Source organism: Periplaneta americana, chromosome 16 (genome assembly GCF_040183065.1).
Source record: "Periplaneta americana isolate PAMFEO1 chromosome 16, P.americana_PAMFEO1_priV1, whole genome shotgun sequence".
In the NCBI taxonomy this organism is placed as follows: domain Eukaryota; kingdom Metazoa; phylum Arthropoda; class Insecta; order Blattodea; family Blattidae; genus Periplaneta; species Periplaneta americana.
In genome coordinates this window covers 44,695,558-44,716,328 of record NC_091132.1, presented here as the reverse complement: position 1 = coordinate 44,716,328, position 20,771 = coordinate 44,695,558, and the positions used below count along the sequence as shown (strand labels likewise).

The 20,771-nt window shown below is 35.3% G+C and overlaps 1 protein-coding gene across 1 annotated transcript in view; it reads left to right on the top strand.

Moving 5' to 3' along the window:
* The window catches only part of LOC138716186 (cuticle protein 8-like), a 29,432-nt gene extending 18,345 nt beyond the window's left edge, over nt 1-11,087 (top strand). Inside the window, exons 2-3 of the mRNA XM_069849025.1 lie at nt 3,596-3,736; nt 6,442-11,087. Of these exons, the coding sequence (XP_069705126.1) occupies nt 3,596-3,736; nt 6,442-6,774 (474 nt within the window). The 3' untranslated portion in view covers nt 6,775-11,087. The remainder of the gene's footprint in view (nt 1-3,595; nt 3,737-6,441) is intronic.
* Nucleotides 11,088-20,771: the final 9,684 nt, after the last annotated feature.

Here is a 20,771-nt window from a genome sequence, read left to right as displayed (position 1 = left end):
TAAACAATTTTTGTTGATCTCTTTTCGGGGTCGTAAGTCTTGGACGATCCAATAGAGTTAGTAATAAAGATTTTGAAGTAAACTTTCTTATATTGGTACACATCATCGGAGCAATGATAGCTATTGTTATTATTTGTGACAGTTAATCTGTACAAAGCGACTGGTACTTATAATAATGGTACGAATTGACCTATTTAAAGTGTACCAATTTTATTATTGGGGACGAATGGTTTTGTGAGGCGAATGATCGCAGTGACGAGTTGCCGAGGAGAAAAAATTATGACATCAACCTTAGATGATAACATATTCTAACTACATATTAAATATTACTTTAAACTAATAAATTTATTTAGACGCGATGAAAAGACAAACTTGCTGTAATTTGAATCTTACATTTGACGTCTCAAGCAATGGAAGGCATATATAAAAGATGTATAATTATAAATATTTCCTTTTAACTACGGAAACTACATGAGATAATAGTAACTGCATTTCTTAAAATCTCATCCCCTACAACCACAGGGGGTATTGAGAGACGATGAGCTGATTGCAATCTAATTCTTCATTCAACGTTCCTTTCCAACTACGGAGGCTATGACATGAAAGTAAATGTAATTCTTAAAATTATCCCTTTTCGAACAACAGATGTATTCAGAGGCGGTGAGATAATGTAATCATAATTGTTTATTTAACGTCCCTTTCGAACTACCGGCGTTATGTAATGATTATACACCTGTAACTCATTAATTTAACGTTCCTTTCAACTACAGACGTTATGAGATGATCATATACCTGTACCTCATTAATTTAACGTTACTTTCAACTACAGATGTACAGTATAAACCATGATAATATGATAGTTGTTTACCTTACGTTCCTTCTAAACTACTGAGACTATGAGATGAGCGTAATTGTAATTCTAATCTAACATTCTTTTGCCCTTAAAGTAGAGATAACACTGATTAATTTCAAATGTTATATAGAACTAAGCTATTAATATGTAATTAAATTATTGCAATTATGTAGACTATTACGTCATCTTAAAGTACAGAAAATCTTTCAAATTATTAGGCTGTCACATTTCTCATACTTGTCAAATTTCTAACCATGGTTCACTTGATAAACTATAAACTCACTGATATAGTCTATGCTTTCATCTGGCATTATAGCATACTTTAGTAGCAGTACTATTTCATCTATTGCAATGGGCAACAGTAATAAGATGAATTAGGGTATATAAAACTGATGGCAGGGTAAAGAGAAGTATTTCGAGAAAATCCTTCCCTAGTACCACAAAAATTTCCAGTCTGCAACTTAAGACTTGGACCAGCATTTTGGTGCCAAATATAATATGCACTTTCCATCAATGCAGCAACACGATCTGATCTGAAAGAGAGTCTGCCAGGAAGCAATTTATGTACTTGTACGGACCGTGTAGCAGGGACAGAAAGAAAGCTGAAACGTCATTCCCTTCCACAGCTGCTGTACCAGTTTTGCCCTACTTAAGACCCGTCCATGTGTATCACGTACCGACAAGGACTTGTTTGGTACAGATTCAGCAACTTATGAGTCTTAAGCTTTTAAAACCAGTTGCCGTGTTATATAACGGAAGTCGACTACCGTGCAATGGAATGGACGAATGACCTTGAAGTGTACAAAAAAAGAAAAGAAAAAGTTTTGGTTATGTGACGGGAGAATGTAGTTGGCACAGAAAGCGAAAGCCAATATAGGGTAAAATTCTAGAATCTATTTTGGGTTATAATATGCTGGCGAAGGCACTTTTGCCATGGCCTTTAACATTAAAGTTAATAAATAAGAGAATTTATTATTTAATTACATCAGTCAACAACTTATCAAAAAATCACTTCATAACTTAAAAAGTTATCGACTAATGTAACTAAATAATAATTTTTTATAATATATTGATCAAGTTATCTGAATAGCGGAAATAAATATGTCTTTCAAATTGAACTTAATGTTTTCAAAATATGATTAATAGTCTTGTAAAAATTCCCTTAATGCAGTTTGTAACTTTTATTGTGATATTGAACATGTCGGTATAGCTCGCGCAAGGAACTATTACCGAAAAACAGTGGTGGCGTTACTGTTTTGACGTGTGTATGTAGGCACGCCGAGGGAGCGAGAGATGCAGGCCGATGGAAGTACTGCCTCTTCCAAGAAGATGAACAGATGGGGACATCGCCTGTGAAAATGAATAACGTAGCAAGAGAAAAATTCGAAGCGAATTAAACGCGCAGCATTATGTTTACGAATAAAATAATGATACTCTGCGAGGGGAACGCTCCATCCTTACATAATAAAATAAACACACTTGGAACAAGACACGTATTCACATGCAGTGGAATTTAAACTAAACCGTAATTTAACTATCACAATGCAAGACTGATTCTATCGATGTCGTTTCTCTTCCGACTGTACTCTTGAATAACATTCAAGTTATCTCATGACCTTCCCTGTTGCCTGCTTTTCCTTATCGCATTGTTTCGTTCGCATTCCTATCGTCGGTATTCCCTGCTTGCGAGACCTATATTTTTAAAAGTTCTGGGTGCAATTTTCATCCCATTTGAAAACAATACTCTCCTATGCATATAATAAGGGATATATATTCAAATTACTTCATGATATTATTATTATTATTATTATTATTATTATTATTAAAGTTATAATTAATAATAGACTATTATCAATGTTTATTACTGTTTCACCAACACTAACTTACTTATATTTTATTTTACTCGTATTATTTATAATTATTATTCACTGCCATATTATTGTTATGCTTTCCAGTAATTACTGTAATATAAGGCTAATGTATTCAATTATAGTCTAGCTGGTCGAAAGAGATGGTCTATTAGCCTTACTTCTGCCAGATTAAATAAATAAGTAAATAATAATACAATAAATATTATTATTATTATTATTATTATTATTATTATTATTATAATTATTTATTACTATTAAGTTATACACAGTACCAAACTTACGCATTTAGTAAAGCAATTTCTACTAAAAATTAATAATCATATGTAACAATTGCATAGTTTTTCCAGAGACAAAATAGTTTCAAAAAATTCCGGTGTTTTTTGAATAGCAGTGCAGGGTCGAAAAACTTACTTAACCAAAATCACAAGGCGTTTACCAATAACGAACAACAACGACAGGCTCAAAGATCTTATATTAGTGAGTGAGGTTGTCACTTGCAATTAGATCACGTAACAACAGGTTCCTCAGGATTTGATGATGAAACGCTCTGCGATATTTACTTCATTTGTGTTAAGCTGAGATGTGTCGCCAGGGCAACGCTTCAAAATTGTCACGCAAGGTCAGCGTCAACTTTCTGCAAGTTCAACGTTTGTTAAGATAGAATCGGCAATCTTAATCAAGGGTTAATAACCAACCCGCAAACACAATATTGCGTTTGATTTGGAAGGTAGAAAATTATTTTTAATCAAAATTTTCGTTTAGTGAACAGTTCTGTTGTAGTTTGGAAGTATACTCAGTCTACACCCTCTACATTCACATTTATTTGTACCATTGTGTAGGCTATTGTACTCACTGAAGTATTTTGTTTCAGGTCATGATGGGAGTCGCCTTTTTGGCTGCAGTCGCGGTATCATTCCCCGTAGAATATCAAGATTTCTCTCACTTTGCTGGAGCCCCAATAGAGTATCAGCATGCTGCTCCAATTGTCAAACACGTCGACGAGGATAAACATGTAAGTTTTATTCTAAATATTTAATATGAAATGTGTGAGGAATAACACAAATTCCTTAATAATACAATAGTTTTAGTAGTACCAAAATAACTCTAATTATATAAATTCGAATTGTGTTATAAGATTTTATGACTTCACTCCACTGTACTATGATGGTTTAAAGCAATCGATTCGGTGTAGGCCTATATATTATCCTTTCGTAACAATTCAATTTTCTTTATCAAGTTACGAATGACGTTACATTTTTTAGTTAATTTTATTGAACTGATGTTTAAGAGACATAACATGAAATCATTTATCATTGGGGATCGTATTTTTTAGTAACAGTGATACGCACGAAATTTTTTACAATTATATTTCTTTCTTTCTTTGTTACAATTACCCTTCTATGTATATACCTAAAATATCATATTTAAGCAAAACAAATTAACGAAATAACGCGATATTTGGTTAATTGTACGGAATAACGTCAATAACAACGAAATATATCATTGTTTGTATACATCTGAATTCTGAATAGTGGTATATGTAGCTAATCGGCGATTTATGCATTGGAGAGGGAAAGGAACTTTCCACCCTACCCCATTATCTCCTGGCCTAGTTGCCTCATGAGTGATTGGTGATGCTTATGAGGTTCAAACCTGTCTTCGGACAGTTGACTATACTGTACAACAGCGAAACATAACTTATTCATTCTATAGCAAAAACTACTAAATATGAAACAAAATGTCATTCAATATTATTAAAAAAAACATGTTTGTGACTTTTGTTTCAGGTTTTTAAAATCGCAGTTTACGTCAATAATTCTGTATCTCATCTATGGATATTGTGTACTTTCACTTTTACACCTATTTATTTGTAACTCTATAGTGACTTTCGAAAAAGGATAGATTTCTATAGCCGACTGCAGCAACAATAACATTTTTCAATCTTTGCTGCAGCATTTTCTGCACCGAAGGCAAGAGTTTTTGGGTGGGTTGGAGGGGCTAGTAGATAATCACCAGGCTTCGGTCCTGGGCACAGAAACGCATTAAGTTCAGAACGCACGGGTGATAGTGTTGTGTTGGTCGAGTGGAGTGGGAGATGGAGCGCGCCGTTACTTCGTGTCTCAACATATAGTCAGTCCGTCACAGTACGGCACAAAATATATTTCACCCTGTACAGATGCAGTATATACAGTACATTCCTAGTGTAGATAATAAATGTCTACCATTAAAGTATTAACGTGAGTTGTAACCTTCAATCAGGTGTCCCTACGCCGAAGCCTGTTACACGTACCGCAGCCAAGCAGCAATACACCCAATGGTAATGCACATTACGGACCCACCTGTGCTGTTGCAATCACCCTTCCACACGGATCATGACGTCATTTATACTCCGTGTACTCTAAACCTCATACTGGTTACTCTGTGTCCCTAGGCCGAAGTGTGATAATCACAGTGCATTTTGTGTGAATTATTTGCAGGCATAGTAGTTTCCTACACGAATGTGGAGAATCAGAAGGACTTTTCTGCTTACACGAAAAAACTCACTGACTATCGCACAAATCTTCGTGTGGACAATGTATAAATCTTACTTTGTTTATATTTTGTTGACGATGATATATAGCCTATATATAAAGAAAAAACTAACAAGAATTTTTATATTACAGTAAACGCGGCATAATACATTTAATTGACAAATTTCAAGAAATTTCCACCGAAATATTGGCAGATTTAACACCGAAATCAGCCATTTTATTTCGCCAAAAGATAGGTCCCTATTTATTATCACCCAAATAATTGGATGACTATAATTTTCGTTTCATTAATTACATGCAGTTTAAAAGTCATTCTTTATAATCCAAATGCTAACATATTTGACTTACCTATTTTATAAATTTTAAGCCGCACAATTATATGCGATTAAATTTGCATCCGTTTACATTAATTGTAATTTAGAATGGATATGAATGCTAAAATATAATTATTAGATGACAAATAATTAAGATCACTACACATGACATCCTTCTCATGCCAATATAATCTAAGAATGACAGGGAAAACTAAATTATTTGGATAAAACACGCTTCTAAATTTTTCATAATTAATCATTTGAGCCGAATAGTTTAAATAAATTGAATATTAATTGCTACTTTGCGCTGCATTTTACAGAATGTTTACTTTAACCCTCATTACCCATTCTTGACTTACACCACTTCTGGTCTGAACGGCTCATTTAGAGACAGAGATAGATGAGGGGTTCACAACCAGAGTGAACCAAGTCCATCTGGAATAGTTCTGAGATATTGAGTCTTAAAGCTCCTGGCTTACGCTTAGCAACCTTCACCTTCCATAGGAAATGCTGCCCTCTGTGGAGTAACAAATGAGTTATGAACTTTGTTTGTTATGGCAATGAATAAATATAAGTTTTCTTCATCCGAGATTGTATTATCCACAAACTGATCACTGGTGGACTTGGTCCACTCTGGTTGTGAGCCCCTCAGATAGAACTTTATTAACCATGAACTGAACAGGCTTTCAGATAACTACGCATAAAATATTATCACTGTATCGGTTTTGCCTTTATATTCTATTGAATATAGCGTTCATAAGCCATTGAGGATAGATATTTTGCAACCGTCAAGTCAGAAATCTCGATTTGAGTGGTCATTGAAATTAAGAGGTTTTCGAATAACAGCAACAAAAATCTTTTAACTGTTACAGGCTCACCCCAAGTACGAGTTTAAGTACGGTGTAAAGGACGAGCACACAGGCGACATCAAGGAACAGTCGGAGCAAAGAGACGGAGACGTGGTGAAGGGCCAGTACAGCCTGGTTGAGCCCGACGGCACCACCCGCACAGTCAAGTACACCTCCGACAAGCACAACGGCTTCAACGCGGAGGTTATCAAGTCGGGCCACGCCACCCATCCCGCCTCTGCCCCCAAGAAGGTGGTGTACACCCACGAGCCCATCCCCCAGGCCCACGCTCCTGTGTCCTTCGGTGGACACGAGGCTCAACTTGGTGGCATCGGTGGATTCGATTTCCACCACTGATCACGGAGTAATTAAACGAGAAATTTTCCTATAATCAGTATGATTGTTGCTGTCTGTACTGTCATCCATATTTTAGCGTCGAAAACAACTCGATAATATAATAGGTGATCTACTGTAAATAGATAGACCTAAGACAGTCGAGAACTTCGATGAAAATGTTACTGTAGTTTCCAATTACTATTGGACAGTATTCCACCGTTATTGCAACTAGCAGAACCACCATGAAAGACAAAATGAAATTTGGAGATAAAGTATCCACCTAATGAATTCATAAATATAATTATTTATGCCTATTTCTCCTTATTTCAAAATTTTCATATACTGAGAACTAACAAATTTTCAGCTCTATTAATTAAAAGACCGCAAAGAAGTTATTTTAAACAGTTTAATTGCAGACATTTCTATAAAAATCGATGACAAACTAAATTGTAAGATCATAATATACCCAGATTGTTCGGCGTTATAGGCTTTGAAAGTAACAACTTTTGTCACGTTTACTATGCTGCCAACTAGTTGTTACTCAAGGAGTCACGTCATAACTCCCATTTGAATTGCATTAGCGACTGTACTCCATCTCGTGTTCGTTTACGGTGGACGGGTGGCGATCCTGACGGTTGTTCTCTTCAAAGTGCAACCGATTTAAAAAAAAAAAAAAAGAATGAGCAATCTATATGTGATCTGTGGTGATACCTAGAATCATAATGTGAGTAACATTGAGTAACATCTTTTGTTGCTTTATATTTCAATGACATGGGCCCCTAAATATTTTAGTTTTAAACAAATCGCTTATTTGACAAAACATCGTAAAATAGTAGGTCTATCTTAATATCAAATTATTCATAAAGTGAAACTGAAACTGGAGTTATTTTTTTAGTACTAAAACTGATGCACATTGCTAGTAATATTTCATAAAATTGTTTCATTACTTAAGCCAGCGTTGTCAGACAGAGACTAAACGGAGCGGAGAGCTCCACTATTACTCGTTGCGTGCTCCGGTGTTTCCACAGACAGTTCACGCTCCGACTGCACTCTCTAGCTCCACAACCGGTTTTGGAGCTTACAACTCTGACACTACTGATTTAAGCACTCACCCCCTAAATAACATTCGAGTTTACAAATTTATGAATTATAAGTAATTAAACTACAATTTTATTCCACTATTAAGTTTCCAGATTCGCTGAAATTAAGTTGATTTGGATTTGTAGTTTTGACCTACAACGTAGGATAAGGTTCCTAATTTTATTATTGAGACGTTTTCTTGACTGTAAGCAAGTAACTTTCACGGTATTGATTTTTATAATAGAATCCCACGTGGCTTAAATTAGAAATGCTTTGAAATTGAAACCTGTTAGTCTCTATGTTTGTTTTAAAAATATAAAAGATAAGTAGCACCACTTTCTCGAGTGACATTTGGCATCCGTCTGCCTCACAGCGACCTTCCTTCTGTTCACTAGAGAAGACTGTAGAATAAATATGGGCGTGGAAAGTTAGCATGACAGCCGAGAGAAACTGAATAGAGCCGAGATGGTTTTGTATGTCACATTTACGTGCCAGACACTGGCACACATGCTGTCATTCCTACTTAAGATAGAAAGGAATTACTTAAGATCATGTTAGCTACATATATTCCACTTTTTTAAATTTATACATAAATATTCTTGGAAATATAGGATCATATAATAAGTTCATAATTCTGGATATACAAACAAGCACATTTCAAAAAGAAAATGTTAATTGAAAAAAAAAATAAGATCTGGCCTACGTATGTTAATTTTTATCATCAATGATTAGCAAAGCCATATATACTCACAGATAATTTTTCTTAGAAGCATCCGACAGAAAAGGAAACTTATTCAACGCTATTACGTTAGCATTAACATTTCAAGCTAGATTTGAATTGCGTAAAATTTGGTCGTTTCTTAAATATGATCCATAATTTATTTTTTATTTACGCTTTTACTGCTAGTTTCAATAAGAACTCATGTCTATATTATTAAAGTTTAAATTCGTTGCATATTTTCTGAAATATGTTGAAAGTATAGCGGTTACCGTTATGGGCCCCATTTCACAACATTTATTGGTATAAAATTATCTGAAACACTATAATTTACTGCATACATTCACTAGAAGATGCTCTCCTAAAAATAACATACATTAACATAAATACCAAATATAGGGCCCTCCACTGATCTGCTATAAAGTTCTGCTTCAAATCTGAAGCACACATACCAGTGACTTATTATTGCCATTATATTACAGTTACTTAAATCACAAGAGATTAAGTTACTAAAAAAGAATAGTTGAAGTAAAAATAAGCGAAGAGGAAAAGAAATTGAAAAGAGTCTGCCATGGAACCCAGAATTCGTCTGAAGGAACTGGAAAATAGTGGAACACTTAAGTGTAAATAGCTGGATTCCGGTATCGAACCCCGGTATCGAACCCCGGTCCGGATTGGAAGATTACAGTCTGCGTCACTAATTCATACAGTTTATGTGAGGAGTAGGCCTATTAAAACAAATCTTAAGGACGGAAATGCAGTATATTATGAACTGAAAGTCTGATAATCAATTTTGGAACATAAATATTTTTACTATCCACGGTTGTGAAAATGGACAATTAATTAAATTCACATGAAAATTGATTTCTTGACAAAATCGCTTAACCTAGGAAAAACTCTCCTTTAACTGGTTTCCTTTCATGGTGGTAATCTCTTACCTGATGCAGTAACTACTAAATTTCCTTCCACAGTACATTGCTCTAGGTTGACAGTAACTAATTAAATATATACAACACTGATTTTCATTCCTATATAATGTAATGCAGTATATTTAAGAATAATTGTATAGACTTAATATAGGCCTAGTATATTCATTCTTAATGCTTGCAATACGACTTTGGAACAGACTTAGCCTAAGCCTATATTACGAAGGAAGACGCATGACAGTTGTCGAACTGCACGCATAGTCTGAAACACTGTTGCCACTATCACTGAATTGCTCGGACATTAACTGCAACTATCCTTTTAACTATGCTCTTCCCGTATTATTGGAAGTGTTTCTTAACTTAGAGTTTAATTAATTTCAGTGTTTCTAAACTATAAGATAATATTATCAATCAGAAATTTACCTTCTCCGAAATTCCGCATTGGTAGGGCTAGATTAATCTCACAGTTTCCCAACTGTTTCTCAATTTTATAACGAGAAATTACTTTCGAAAAGTTCAATCACATAAAATGATAATTATCGTCTTGCTTACTAATATTGTTCATACCATATATTTCAATAATTTCCTATGTTTACACATAATACCGTACATTCATCTTTAATTAACAACTGCAAGCTAATTACATAAATAAATGAGAACAAAGGAATTGTTTTCATAAAGTTCCAGGAACAAGAAAATATGAATTATAATACACCAGAAAAAATATGTTTCTGGATTACAATCAACAACTCGTGACTTGCAGAACGTGTTATAGTTAGGTTATGGCAACGTGTATGTTTCCATAGCAACTAGTGTCCATTTGCAGAACGTGTTAAAGTTAGGTTATGACAACGTCAGAGTTTCCATAGCAACTCGTGTCCGTTTGCAGAACTTGTTAAAGTTAGGTTATGGCAACGTTTGTGTTTCCATAGCAACTCGTGTCCATTTGCAGAACGTGTTAGAGTTAGGTTATGGCAACTTCTGTCTTTCCATAGCAACTCGTGTCCATTTGCAGAACGTGTTAAAGTTAGGTTTTGGCAACGTCTGTGTTTCCATAACAACTGAGCCTCTCTACCGCTAGTTCGCTAGCTGTCATATGTCTTCTTTCAAGTAAAGAGGATAATACAGAGTTCCAGTCTAGTCAACTGACTGAATTCATCTATCGGTACTCATTCTGTGATTTTCAATTACATTGTAATCATTAATTTCACCGACTGCAACTAATATTATATCACAGCTTCACTTTTACAAATGCACATATATCACTTGCTAAGTGTAGTTTACATCACACATACACATGAAATATTCGTATAACCAAGTTATTCGGAATCACCAAAGTATTTTTTGTGTTATTATCACTGTTAATGTAGTTGAATTTGTGTTTGTCAAGCCAATGGTGTAGAACTAACGATATGTCTATTGTATGCAATAGCTTTGTAAATGACTGCCCTCACCATTATAACATTCACACACATTCATGGTATTATGCACATTGTTACGGGTCATATTAAGAACAATTTTGTACTTTTTTATAAGATTTTTATAGAATATACTTGTATTCAATTGCACAGATTATGTTTGTAAATAAATATAAAAAAATTTGAACTGAATTTTCATTACTTTTAATTCATTTTCAACTCCTTACTTACAAATGGCTTTTAAAGAAGCCGGAGGTTCACTGCCGCAGTCACTTAACATCCTGGTTCCTGAAGTATAGTATACTATACTTCATACATGCAATTAGTTTCGAACTTGCCACTAGGTGGAATCGTTATCGATCACTTCTTTTCTGTTCTTGTCAAGCTCTGACATCTTTTGGGACTTATAGGAAGCACAGGAAGATCGATTCAATCATTGCAATGCGTGTTTAAACTATTTGTAAATGAAAATGGCGACCAGCAACTCAACGCCAAAGCACAGTACGACATGCTTTCGAAGTAAATATACAGTAAACATTATAATAAGGGTAAAAATATGATGTAAGATGTGTAAAGACCTGAAGCATAGTATAATATACCTGCATTTGTGCCCGAACTGTAACCTGTAGAATTTATTCAGAATTATCCTCATTTCAGAGACTTTTTGAAGTGTAGAATAATTAATTTATTCAACTTAAAAAATAAAACAAAAAAGTCTCAAGACTCAGAAGGATAAGCCCGTCATCTGTCCCTATTCTAAGTAAGATTAATCCAGTTCCTAGCATCATATCCACCTCCCTCAAAATTACTATAATATTATTCTCCCATCTACATCTCGGCTTCCCCAAAGGTCTTTCTCCCATTAGGCCTCCCAACTAACACTATATTTATGCATTTATGGATCATCCATACGTGCTACATGCCTGCACATCTCAAACGTCTGGATATAATGTTCCTAATTATTATGTTAGGTAAAGAATACAATGCGTGTAGTTCTGCGTTGTGTAACTTTCTCCAATCTCCTGTAACTTAATTCCTCTTAGCCCCAAATATTTTCCTATGCACCTTATTCTCCAACACCCTTAACTTCTGTTTCCCCTCTCAAAGTGTGAGTCCAAGTTTCAGAACAACCGGTAATATAACGTTTAATAAATTCTAACTTTCATTTTCTTCGAAAGAAGACTGGATGACAAAGGCTTCTCAACCGAATAATAGCAGACATTTCCCATAATTATTCTGCGTTTAATTCCCTTTAGAGTGTCATTTATACTCCCTCCATTCCAAAATATGGTATAGTAACAAACAAAACAAGTTTGTTTATTGCGCACGCAATGTTTCGCGGTGTGGTATTCAGTTCAGTAGTGAAGGGACTATCAGATAGTGCAGTTATGAATGTTTCTGATCTTTTGTAGTGCATCGAACTATAATATGTAAATAGTTCATTATGAACAGAAATCAAATGGGCATCTACTTTGGTGTTCCTGTTGCAGAAAATGTAACACCAACCGAGTCAATTTTGAATAGAATATCTAAGGCTCAACAGTCGTACAAAAACGGGTTATAATTTATTGAAATTTGTATGTTAATTTGCCTCTCTCAAAACAATTTTTGTATGTTCTTTTATTAATTTGACATCACTCAGAATGAAATGTACCTAATGTTTATGTTTTTCTTATGTTAATTTATCAATCAAATAAGTATGTATAAGATGTATTAAAGTTGCATTATATTACTGAGAACTTTAACAAATGTATACCATATTTTGGAACAGAAATAATGGCATCTTTCTATACCATATTTTGGAACGGAGAGAGTATTTGTTATTGTTGCTCCAAGATATCGTATTCATAAGATCAAATCCTGAGAGATGTCTGATGAAGCTCGGACTTTTAGGCCCATAAAAACCAACTTTTAATCACCTAAATTAGTCTCTAAAATGATCAAGATGGCACTAAAAGTACAGTTTTAGGCACCTAAAAATATATTTTCTTGCAGCTAAAAATGTGACTGTGTGCTTAAAATGTGTTCTATTCACACAAACAACAATAAGTGTAAATAATGCACTTAATTAGTATGTATTAAGCATTACGATACACAGTGACAAAGAAACTTTTTTGTTATGTTTTAAATTTAAGAATAATTATTAATCAATTTATTGACTTTATTGTTCTTGGGTTGCTGATATGCAAATGATATTACAACTACATACATTAATTTGCCAATGAATATATAATTAGGCCTAACAAATTATTCATAATTTGGCATTACAATACGTAACAAGATATTTCTCTAAATTTTCTGTTGTGAAACTTTGTCTTTTCTTAGGTAGAATCATTGTGAATGCGAGAAAAAGATTTTCCCAATGATACCGAAATAATCTACTCTGTTATTCACTCTTTAGGGAAGGGCACGGACTAGGGCTCTCCTTGCATGCAGGCCTCGGCTGAGCTCATTGTACTATCCAGGATAGAATGGTGCGCATTCCTAAGGTCTCCTGAGCACAGATCCCGCTGCGTACCGCCTTCGAAATCCCCTACAGTCTACATGATCCCTTTACCATTCCGCGTAGGCCTCAACGCGCTCGGTGGAGAGCCCACAGTGCGTAGCACTACCACCAACAACGAATGACCACATATCCACGGGATCCTAAGTTCGGTGGCAGCCCGCAGACGACTGTACGTCGGGCCAAGCCTGAAACCTAGGAAAGTAACGGAGATGATACTGAAAGAGGGGAAGTGTAATTGAGACAGGGAGATCAAAAACCTACTAACTTCAATTTTTTACAAAATTGAGTTATAGGCTGGATGGTGCTTTTTAGTTTGTCCCGTATGCATGGAAGGCAAGAATACACTAATTTCGATATTCATCTGCATTCTGGGGGCTGTTTTATCTCGTGGAAATCAGAACTCCTCTTACTCCATGGAATAAAGGTTTTTTGCATTCCAAGATTAATTTCCCGGTAAGTGGCAACACTATCGCTCAACCAGCTGAATAAAGTGATACGGTATTCAGAATTTCATAAAAATCTATGAAATTCATGTAAGTAAGACTATGAAAGGCACAATACGGAGTCGATTAAACTTCCAGAAACCCAATCAGATGCATCATTCCCCAATCAATAAAGTACAATTCAGCATTGTCATTGAAAGAAGAAAGCAAAAGGACTTGCAAAATATAATGCAGTTTATTTCTGAGGAAAGTAGGATGTATTACCAAACTATGTTTGCTGACAGTGATAAAACTAATAATCTAGATGGGCAGGAAGAACATGAGAATGAGGGGGAAAAAAACAGATTGTGTTAACATTTTAATATTGTTTGTGGTTTTATTTGTGTATTTTGATGTGCTTCATGGTAATTTGTGATTTTCATATATTTGAAATTTAAAAAAAACGTAGCAATGTTAATCTTAATTATAAACTTCCATTTTCACGTATATTCCAATGTTTCATAAGGAAATTATAATATATTTATATTTTTTTCTTCAGATGGCTCATATTTATTCACTTTTCTTAATCCATACATTGTGGAAGTCAGAAAACCACTAACTCCAGCAGTGTTTATTTCAAATTATAGCGAAAGATAATGTAAAAATGTAGGTTTTGAAGAAATTAATTGATAAAAAACTATAATTTTACACAATACTAATAGGTAAATGTATAATATTTAAAGTTAATAAAACAGATAAGTTTTTTCTCTCTCCTGTAAAATTTGGTTAATTGGAATTAGGGAGTTTTTGATTTCCCTGTCTCAATTATGATGACGAAATGAGTCCGATGTCCAAAGTCGAAAGTTAATCAGAAATTCTGCTTCCATGGTTGAGGAAAAACCTCGGAAAAAACTTCAACCAGGCAACTTGCACCAGCGAGGATTTTAACCCGGTCCCGTTCGTTTCACGGTCAGACATTCTAACCTTTACCCCACAGACGTGAACATATCGAAGTAATAGGTGAAAATTTGAATATTTTAACATTTGGTGTGATGATTTATTTTGGGAGAAATACATCCTCACCATTCGTCAAATTCTTACTGCCTGCTCAATACAGTGGAAGCTCTTAAGTTCGACAGTCTATAGTTCGACTGCTTACGTAGGATAATTAGATACGCCCCTATACGGGCACTAAGAAATGGGTTTGCCATTTGAATGGGAATTGGTTCTGTGTTTTGTAGTGATATTTTTGTTAAAGGAAAACAGAATATTTTATTGATTAGGACATCCATATTTAATCACTAATTTTAAATTAATGCGCTCTTCTTTTTCTATTTGAGAATTGTGCCGTTTGTGAGACGGAACTGTCGAAACCCACTGTGGCACTATAAGTGCATACACAAGTCTCGGGGCGGGCAGGAAATGCAAGTACAGTACTGTTAATGGATAACCAATAAGAATTTGTATTCATTTCACTTGCCACACCCACTACCCTAATTGGACTGAACTTTCAATTCTGTTCAGTCAAACTTAGGAGAGTCCCTTTACTCAACATAATCAGTCAATTTTCAGGAATTTCTTCATTCCAAGAAGTGTTTTTAAACGAAACCCACCCCCTGACATTCAAAACTGTTTCATTGCTACACGAAAAAAATTAGGAACACATATTAACGCGGAGCTGGTTGCTATGTGAGCATTTTGCTAAGCATGTTGTTTTTACTCTCTATGAAGTTCGTACAAGTACACTTTTTATTTTACACTATGCCAATCGAGATACCTTTACAATAAAATTATGCAATAACACTTGGAGCTTGTAAGAACTGTGCTGTTATTTCTTGTACTGCGTTCAGCAGCCTTAATAGACGATGAAGGCAAGAATCCGAAATATGCTCTTACAAAAGCAAGACACATCTACAGCGATATTCCAAGTATTTCTTTGAACACATTCTTCTTTCACACACTGTCGTAATTCCATTAAAACAACCTCCGTAATACAAAAACGACCAGTACTCAAGAATTTAGATTTTTTCAATGCTTGTCGTGCCCGTATTGTTATTTTGTCTCAAGAGGCAAGTGCTCAACTTTCACCGCATGCTGGAGCACAACAGCATAAGTGCCCTGAAATGCAAGACATTGCGTCACTGGTATTCCAGGACTTAAATCAGAAGTTAACGGGGGAATTTCTTTTATTTCGGTCTTATAAAAGTGGAAATAGCCGGAAGATATAACGAACCTGTTTTATACGTTTCGAAGAAAACAAGAGAACTGCAGAGAAAGTGGAACCTCCAGCGAAAGCAAGATGCGTCAGCATTCGGCGGCGCCATGACACGGCGATTCTGTCTAGCAATGACGTGGCGACCATAACCTTGTAACACTGTGCAATAAATGTTTTATTGCGGGGTTAACAACTTCGCTTCTTGCTTCCTTTCTTTTATTGCACACACAAGATGAGTTGAGCACCTCTACAGTAGGCCTACTTCTAACATCAACACAGATATCACATTTTTCGTTCTTATTCATTCCTCACTCCCTTTATTCATTCATTCATTTCTTCCTTAATTCCTAATTTAATTCTTTCATTAAATCCTTCCTTAATTCTTTCCTTAACTTCTTCCTTCCTTAATTCTTTCCGTAGCCTAACTCCTTTCTTCCTCAATTCTTTCCTTAACTCCTTTCTTAATCCTTTCCTCAACTTCTTTCCATCACTTTTTCCTTATTCATTTCCTTAACTGCTTCCTTATTTAATACTTTTCTTAACTCCTTCCTCCCTTAATTCTTTCCGTAACACCTTCCTTCCTTAATTCTTTCCGTAACTCCATCATTGCTTAAATATTTCCTTAACTCCTTCCTTAATTCTTTTCTTAACTTCTTCCTTCCTTAATTTTTTCCATTACTGCTTCCTTCCTTAATCTTTTCCTTAACTGTTTTCTTAATTTTTTCCTTAACTGCTTCCTTGCTTAATTATTTCCGTAAAACCTTCCTTCCTTCCTTCCTTCCTTAATTCTTTCCTTAACTTCTTCCTTTCCAAATTCTTTGCTTAACTACTTCCTTCCTTAATTCTTTCCGTTACTCTTTTCTTCCTCAATTCTTTCCTTAACTCCTTAACTTTTTCCCGTCACTTTTTCCTTATAAATTTCTTTAACTGCTTCCTCCTTTAATACCTTCCTTAACTTCTTCCTTCCTTAATTCTTTCCGTAACACCTTCCTTCCTTAATTCTTTCCGTAACTCCATCCTTGCTTAATTATTCTCTTAGCCCCTTCCTTAATTCTTTCCTTAACTTATTCCTTCCTTAATTTTTTCCTTAACTACTTTCTTCCTTAATTTTTTCCTTAACTGCTTCCTTCCTTCATTTTTTCCTTAACTGGTTCCTTGCTTAATTCTTTTCGTAACATCTTCCTTCCTTAATTCCTTCCGCAACACCTTCCTTCCTTAATTCTTTCCGTAACTCCTTTCTTCCTTAATTCTTTTCTTAACTCCTTTCTTAAAGGGAGAGGGCAGTGATGCCTGTGCGATTAAAGAATTTCAGTACAAATGTATAGTTCAATATTTCTAGGCTTTTAGTGTTCAAGTGGAACAAAACTTGCTATGGTTCACAGATACACATTTCGCTTGCGGAGTGGTATCTCTTGGTTGCACACACTCTGTGATGATATCCGTGCGTCGCTAGCCCTGTGGTCAGCCATCTTGTGTCGTAGCCGGCATTTGTCCAGTCTCGCTATATCATTGCATTCGTTGTGTATAAATCCTCTGTGATCTCCTTCCGTTTGTCGTCTTTCTTCCACTACTTTCTTGTAGCTCTCCGCGGCTGGTAGCAGCATCTTCAGTCTTAAGTATTCCAGAAAGAAAGTTTCCCGTGCTAACTCGTATTAAATTATATCAATCTGTTTACAATTTTTAGTAGATATGCTCTCAGATGTTTTTTGGGTTTGTATCAACGGCACTGAAGTAAGTTGTCTAAAAGACTGAAATTAGTGTAACGACAAGGCGTTATCATATAATATTAATTGATTAATAAATTTATCGCTTCATTTCGAGCTAAACATAGTTATTTAATAAACGTGTTGACTATTTTAAGCTTTTTCATAGTCTCAAGAGAAGAAAATTCATATTTACTCCATACACAAGAGGTTTCAGGGGGCCCCGTTATGTATTATTCCATATTCCAACTGTCATGCATTCTAGGATTAAACATGCAAGCTCGGATCCAGTCGGCAAGCATGTTAGCCATTACAAGACCGTGGCCTACCAATGTTTTACCCAAATATTTAACGACGTTTTATCAACTGCTAGAACATCTAGTTTCGGTGGAATGGGTGATAGATGATTATCTACTACGGGACTACCAGATATTTTCCTTATAGTTGGACATTATTCAACGGCGAATTCTTGAACACATACAGGGTTGTTTCCGATCTCTGATAACGAATTTGAATGACGTCATGTGCGTCAGGAATCACACCGACAGCTGAATTGTGGCGAGAGGTGACAGACCAGTAGTGAGTGCTTTCATAATCAGAGTGCACGGTGTATCACAGTAGCAATGCCCAAGAAAATCGAGCCATTTTGGGAGGGGTACATAACAACTCTTTCCGATGCCAAGTACAGTTACTTGAAAATCATAGGGGCGTTCAAAACACGTGGTTTCGTTATTTCCAAGAAAGGCATCTTGTGTGTACCTAATAAGACTGGCAAAGCTCGGATAGGATTAATTCCAGAGTGGAAAAAGTAAGCAAATCCACACCCCCGTCACAAGTCGCCCCACCGCACGAGATGACAAAAATTAATTCCTTTCGAGCTTTGCCAATCTTATTAAGTACACAGAAGATGCCTTTCTTGGAAATAACGAAACCTCGTTTATTAGAGGCTTCTTTTATTTTCACTTAACTGTACTTGGCATCGGAAAGGGTTGTTATGTACTCCTTCCAAAAAGGCTCGATTTTCTTGGAAATTCCTGCTGTGAGTCGCCGTGCACTCTGACTATGAGATCACTCACTACTAGTCTGTCACCTCGCGCCACAGTTCAGCTGTCGTGTGACTCCTGACGCACATGATGTCATTCAAATTCGTTATCAGAGATCGGAAACAACTTTGTACAGCTAAATATCATCTCGCTATATTACCATTTCCACCGACAAGCAAAATAAACCTTAGGACTACCGTGCCTTAGAGACAGAGAGAAAAATATTATACCGGTATATAGGCCTATCATTGTTCCAAAACTTAATTTCATATGACTAAGGCTTTCTTTGCACGAATTCCGATTTGCAATTGACGCAATATAAAAAAAAGAGTACAGAAACGCGGTCAATCAGGAAGTTATTATTTATGCATGTTTGAGGCTGCAAGTAAACCGACTCTGTTCTCTCCTCCTGAGGTCGAACGCGATTTCTTGGGAGTGATTGGTAATGAGGAATTTCCGTTGCATTTCGAAATAGCGAGCAAGAAGATAGACCAGGTTTACGACACACTCCTTATTGCATAAATCATTTTAACCTGGTTTATCAGAAAGGAAGTAAACCTAATTAGGTGGTCATTTGCATATATCTCCTTATAAAGTTCATATGTGCGATCCAATCTTGGCGAAACTCCATATTGTTTTACACCTATAAACTACAGTATAAGTTCGAGCCCGATAACGGAACCTTTCATGCATAAAACTTTATGAACTTGTAAGGCACAAAAATTGGCTTATTAAAATACCTTGAAATCTCCCTCACTAGGTGTAGGGAGAGGGGAGTAAATTAGGAATTGACCGTCACATAAAAATGGCAGCCCGCTCTTCTTGTATTTCCCTTGTTCTCCTTGTCATTCTCTTGTTTTTTTACTGCTCTATTTTACGACACTTTATTACCTGCGATGTTTATCTAGCGTCTGAGGAAATAAATGTGATAATTCCTACAAAATGAGTCCAGGATCCAGGGTCGAAAGTTACCCAGCATTTGCTCTGTATAGATTTAGGGAAAACCCTAGGAAAACCTCAAGCAGGTAACTTGTCCCAAACAGAATTTGAATCCGTTTTCCATATCTTTCTATTTTTCTCCTTGTTGCCCCTTATTTTAATTGTATTCCCCTCATTCCTCTTGTATTTCCTTTTTTTCCCCTTGTATTCCCATGTTATGTTTGTATTCTCCTTAACCATCTTCTCTCGACTTCAATTCAATTGTAAGCTGAAAGTCACTAATATTCACTGTCTCTTCTATTTAGAATCATGCTTACTTCTACTCCCAATTATCTGCTGTCGCGCTTTCAATTTCCTACAACTCTTCGAAACCGGCATCAAGCACTTCTTTCTATTCCTCAACACAGAACCTCTTTATACTCATCCTATTATACTGTAGAAATGTCTCGCCTCTGGAATTCGTTACCTAATAACGTCAGGGACTGCCGGACTTCATCACAATTCAAAATTAAATTGAAAAATTTTGTCTTATTTAATGTCTTTTAGCTACTGCTAGAAGTGTTGATTTGTGTTTTATACTCTAGTTGAAAACTGCAAGTTTCTTGTTTATGTCAGTTAATTAGTTAGGATATAATTATTACGATACTTAATCACTCATCTAAAGTTTGTGTGACTCCAACCTGTGTATATTTTTGTGTGGTTTACTTTGTTTATAGTGTAATTTTTCTGTTTATTTCTATTATTGTGTTTGCACTTTTGGCGGTGTGGAAGAGAACTACACCAGAATAAATAAATATATAATTAAATAAATATGCCTCTATTGCAATACAAGATAGAACACATCTGATTTGTCTTTGTTAACGATAAGTTGAAAGTTTATTCATTTACTAAAGGAAGTGAATTTTTACAATACATTTCAAACTTAACTTCTTGTACTAGATGAAAATAAAAATGAAATATGATGCCCAGCATGCCTCCAGTCATCTATGATTAGAATAGATCGAACATTATTCTTATTATTAATTCCTTTTCTCTATGAAGATTTTGA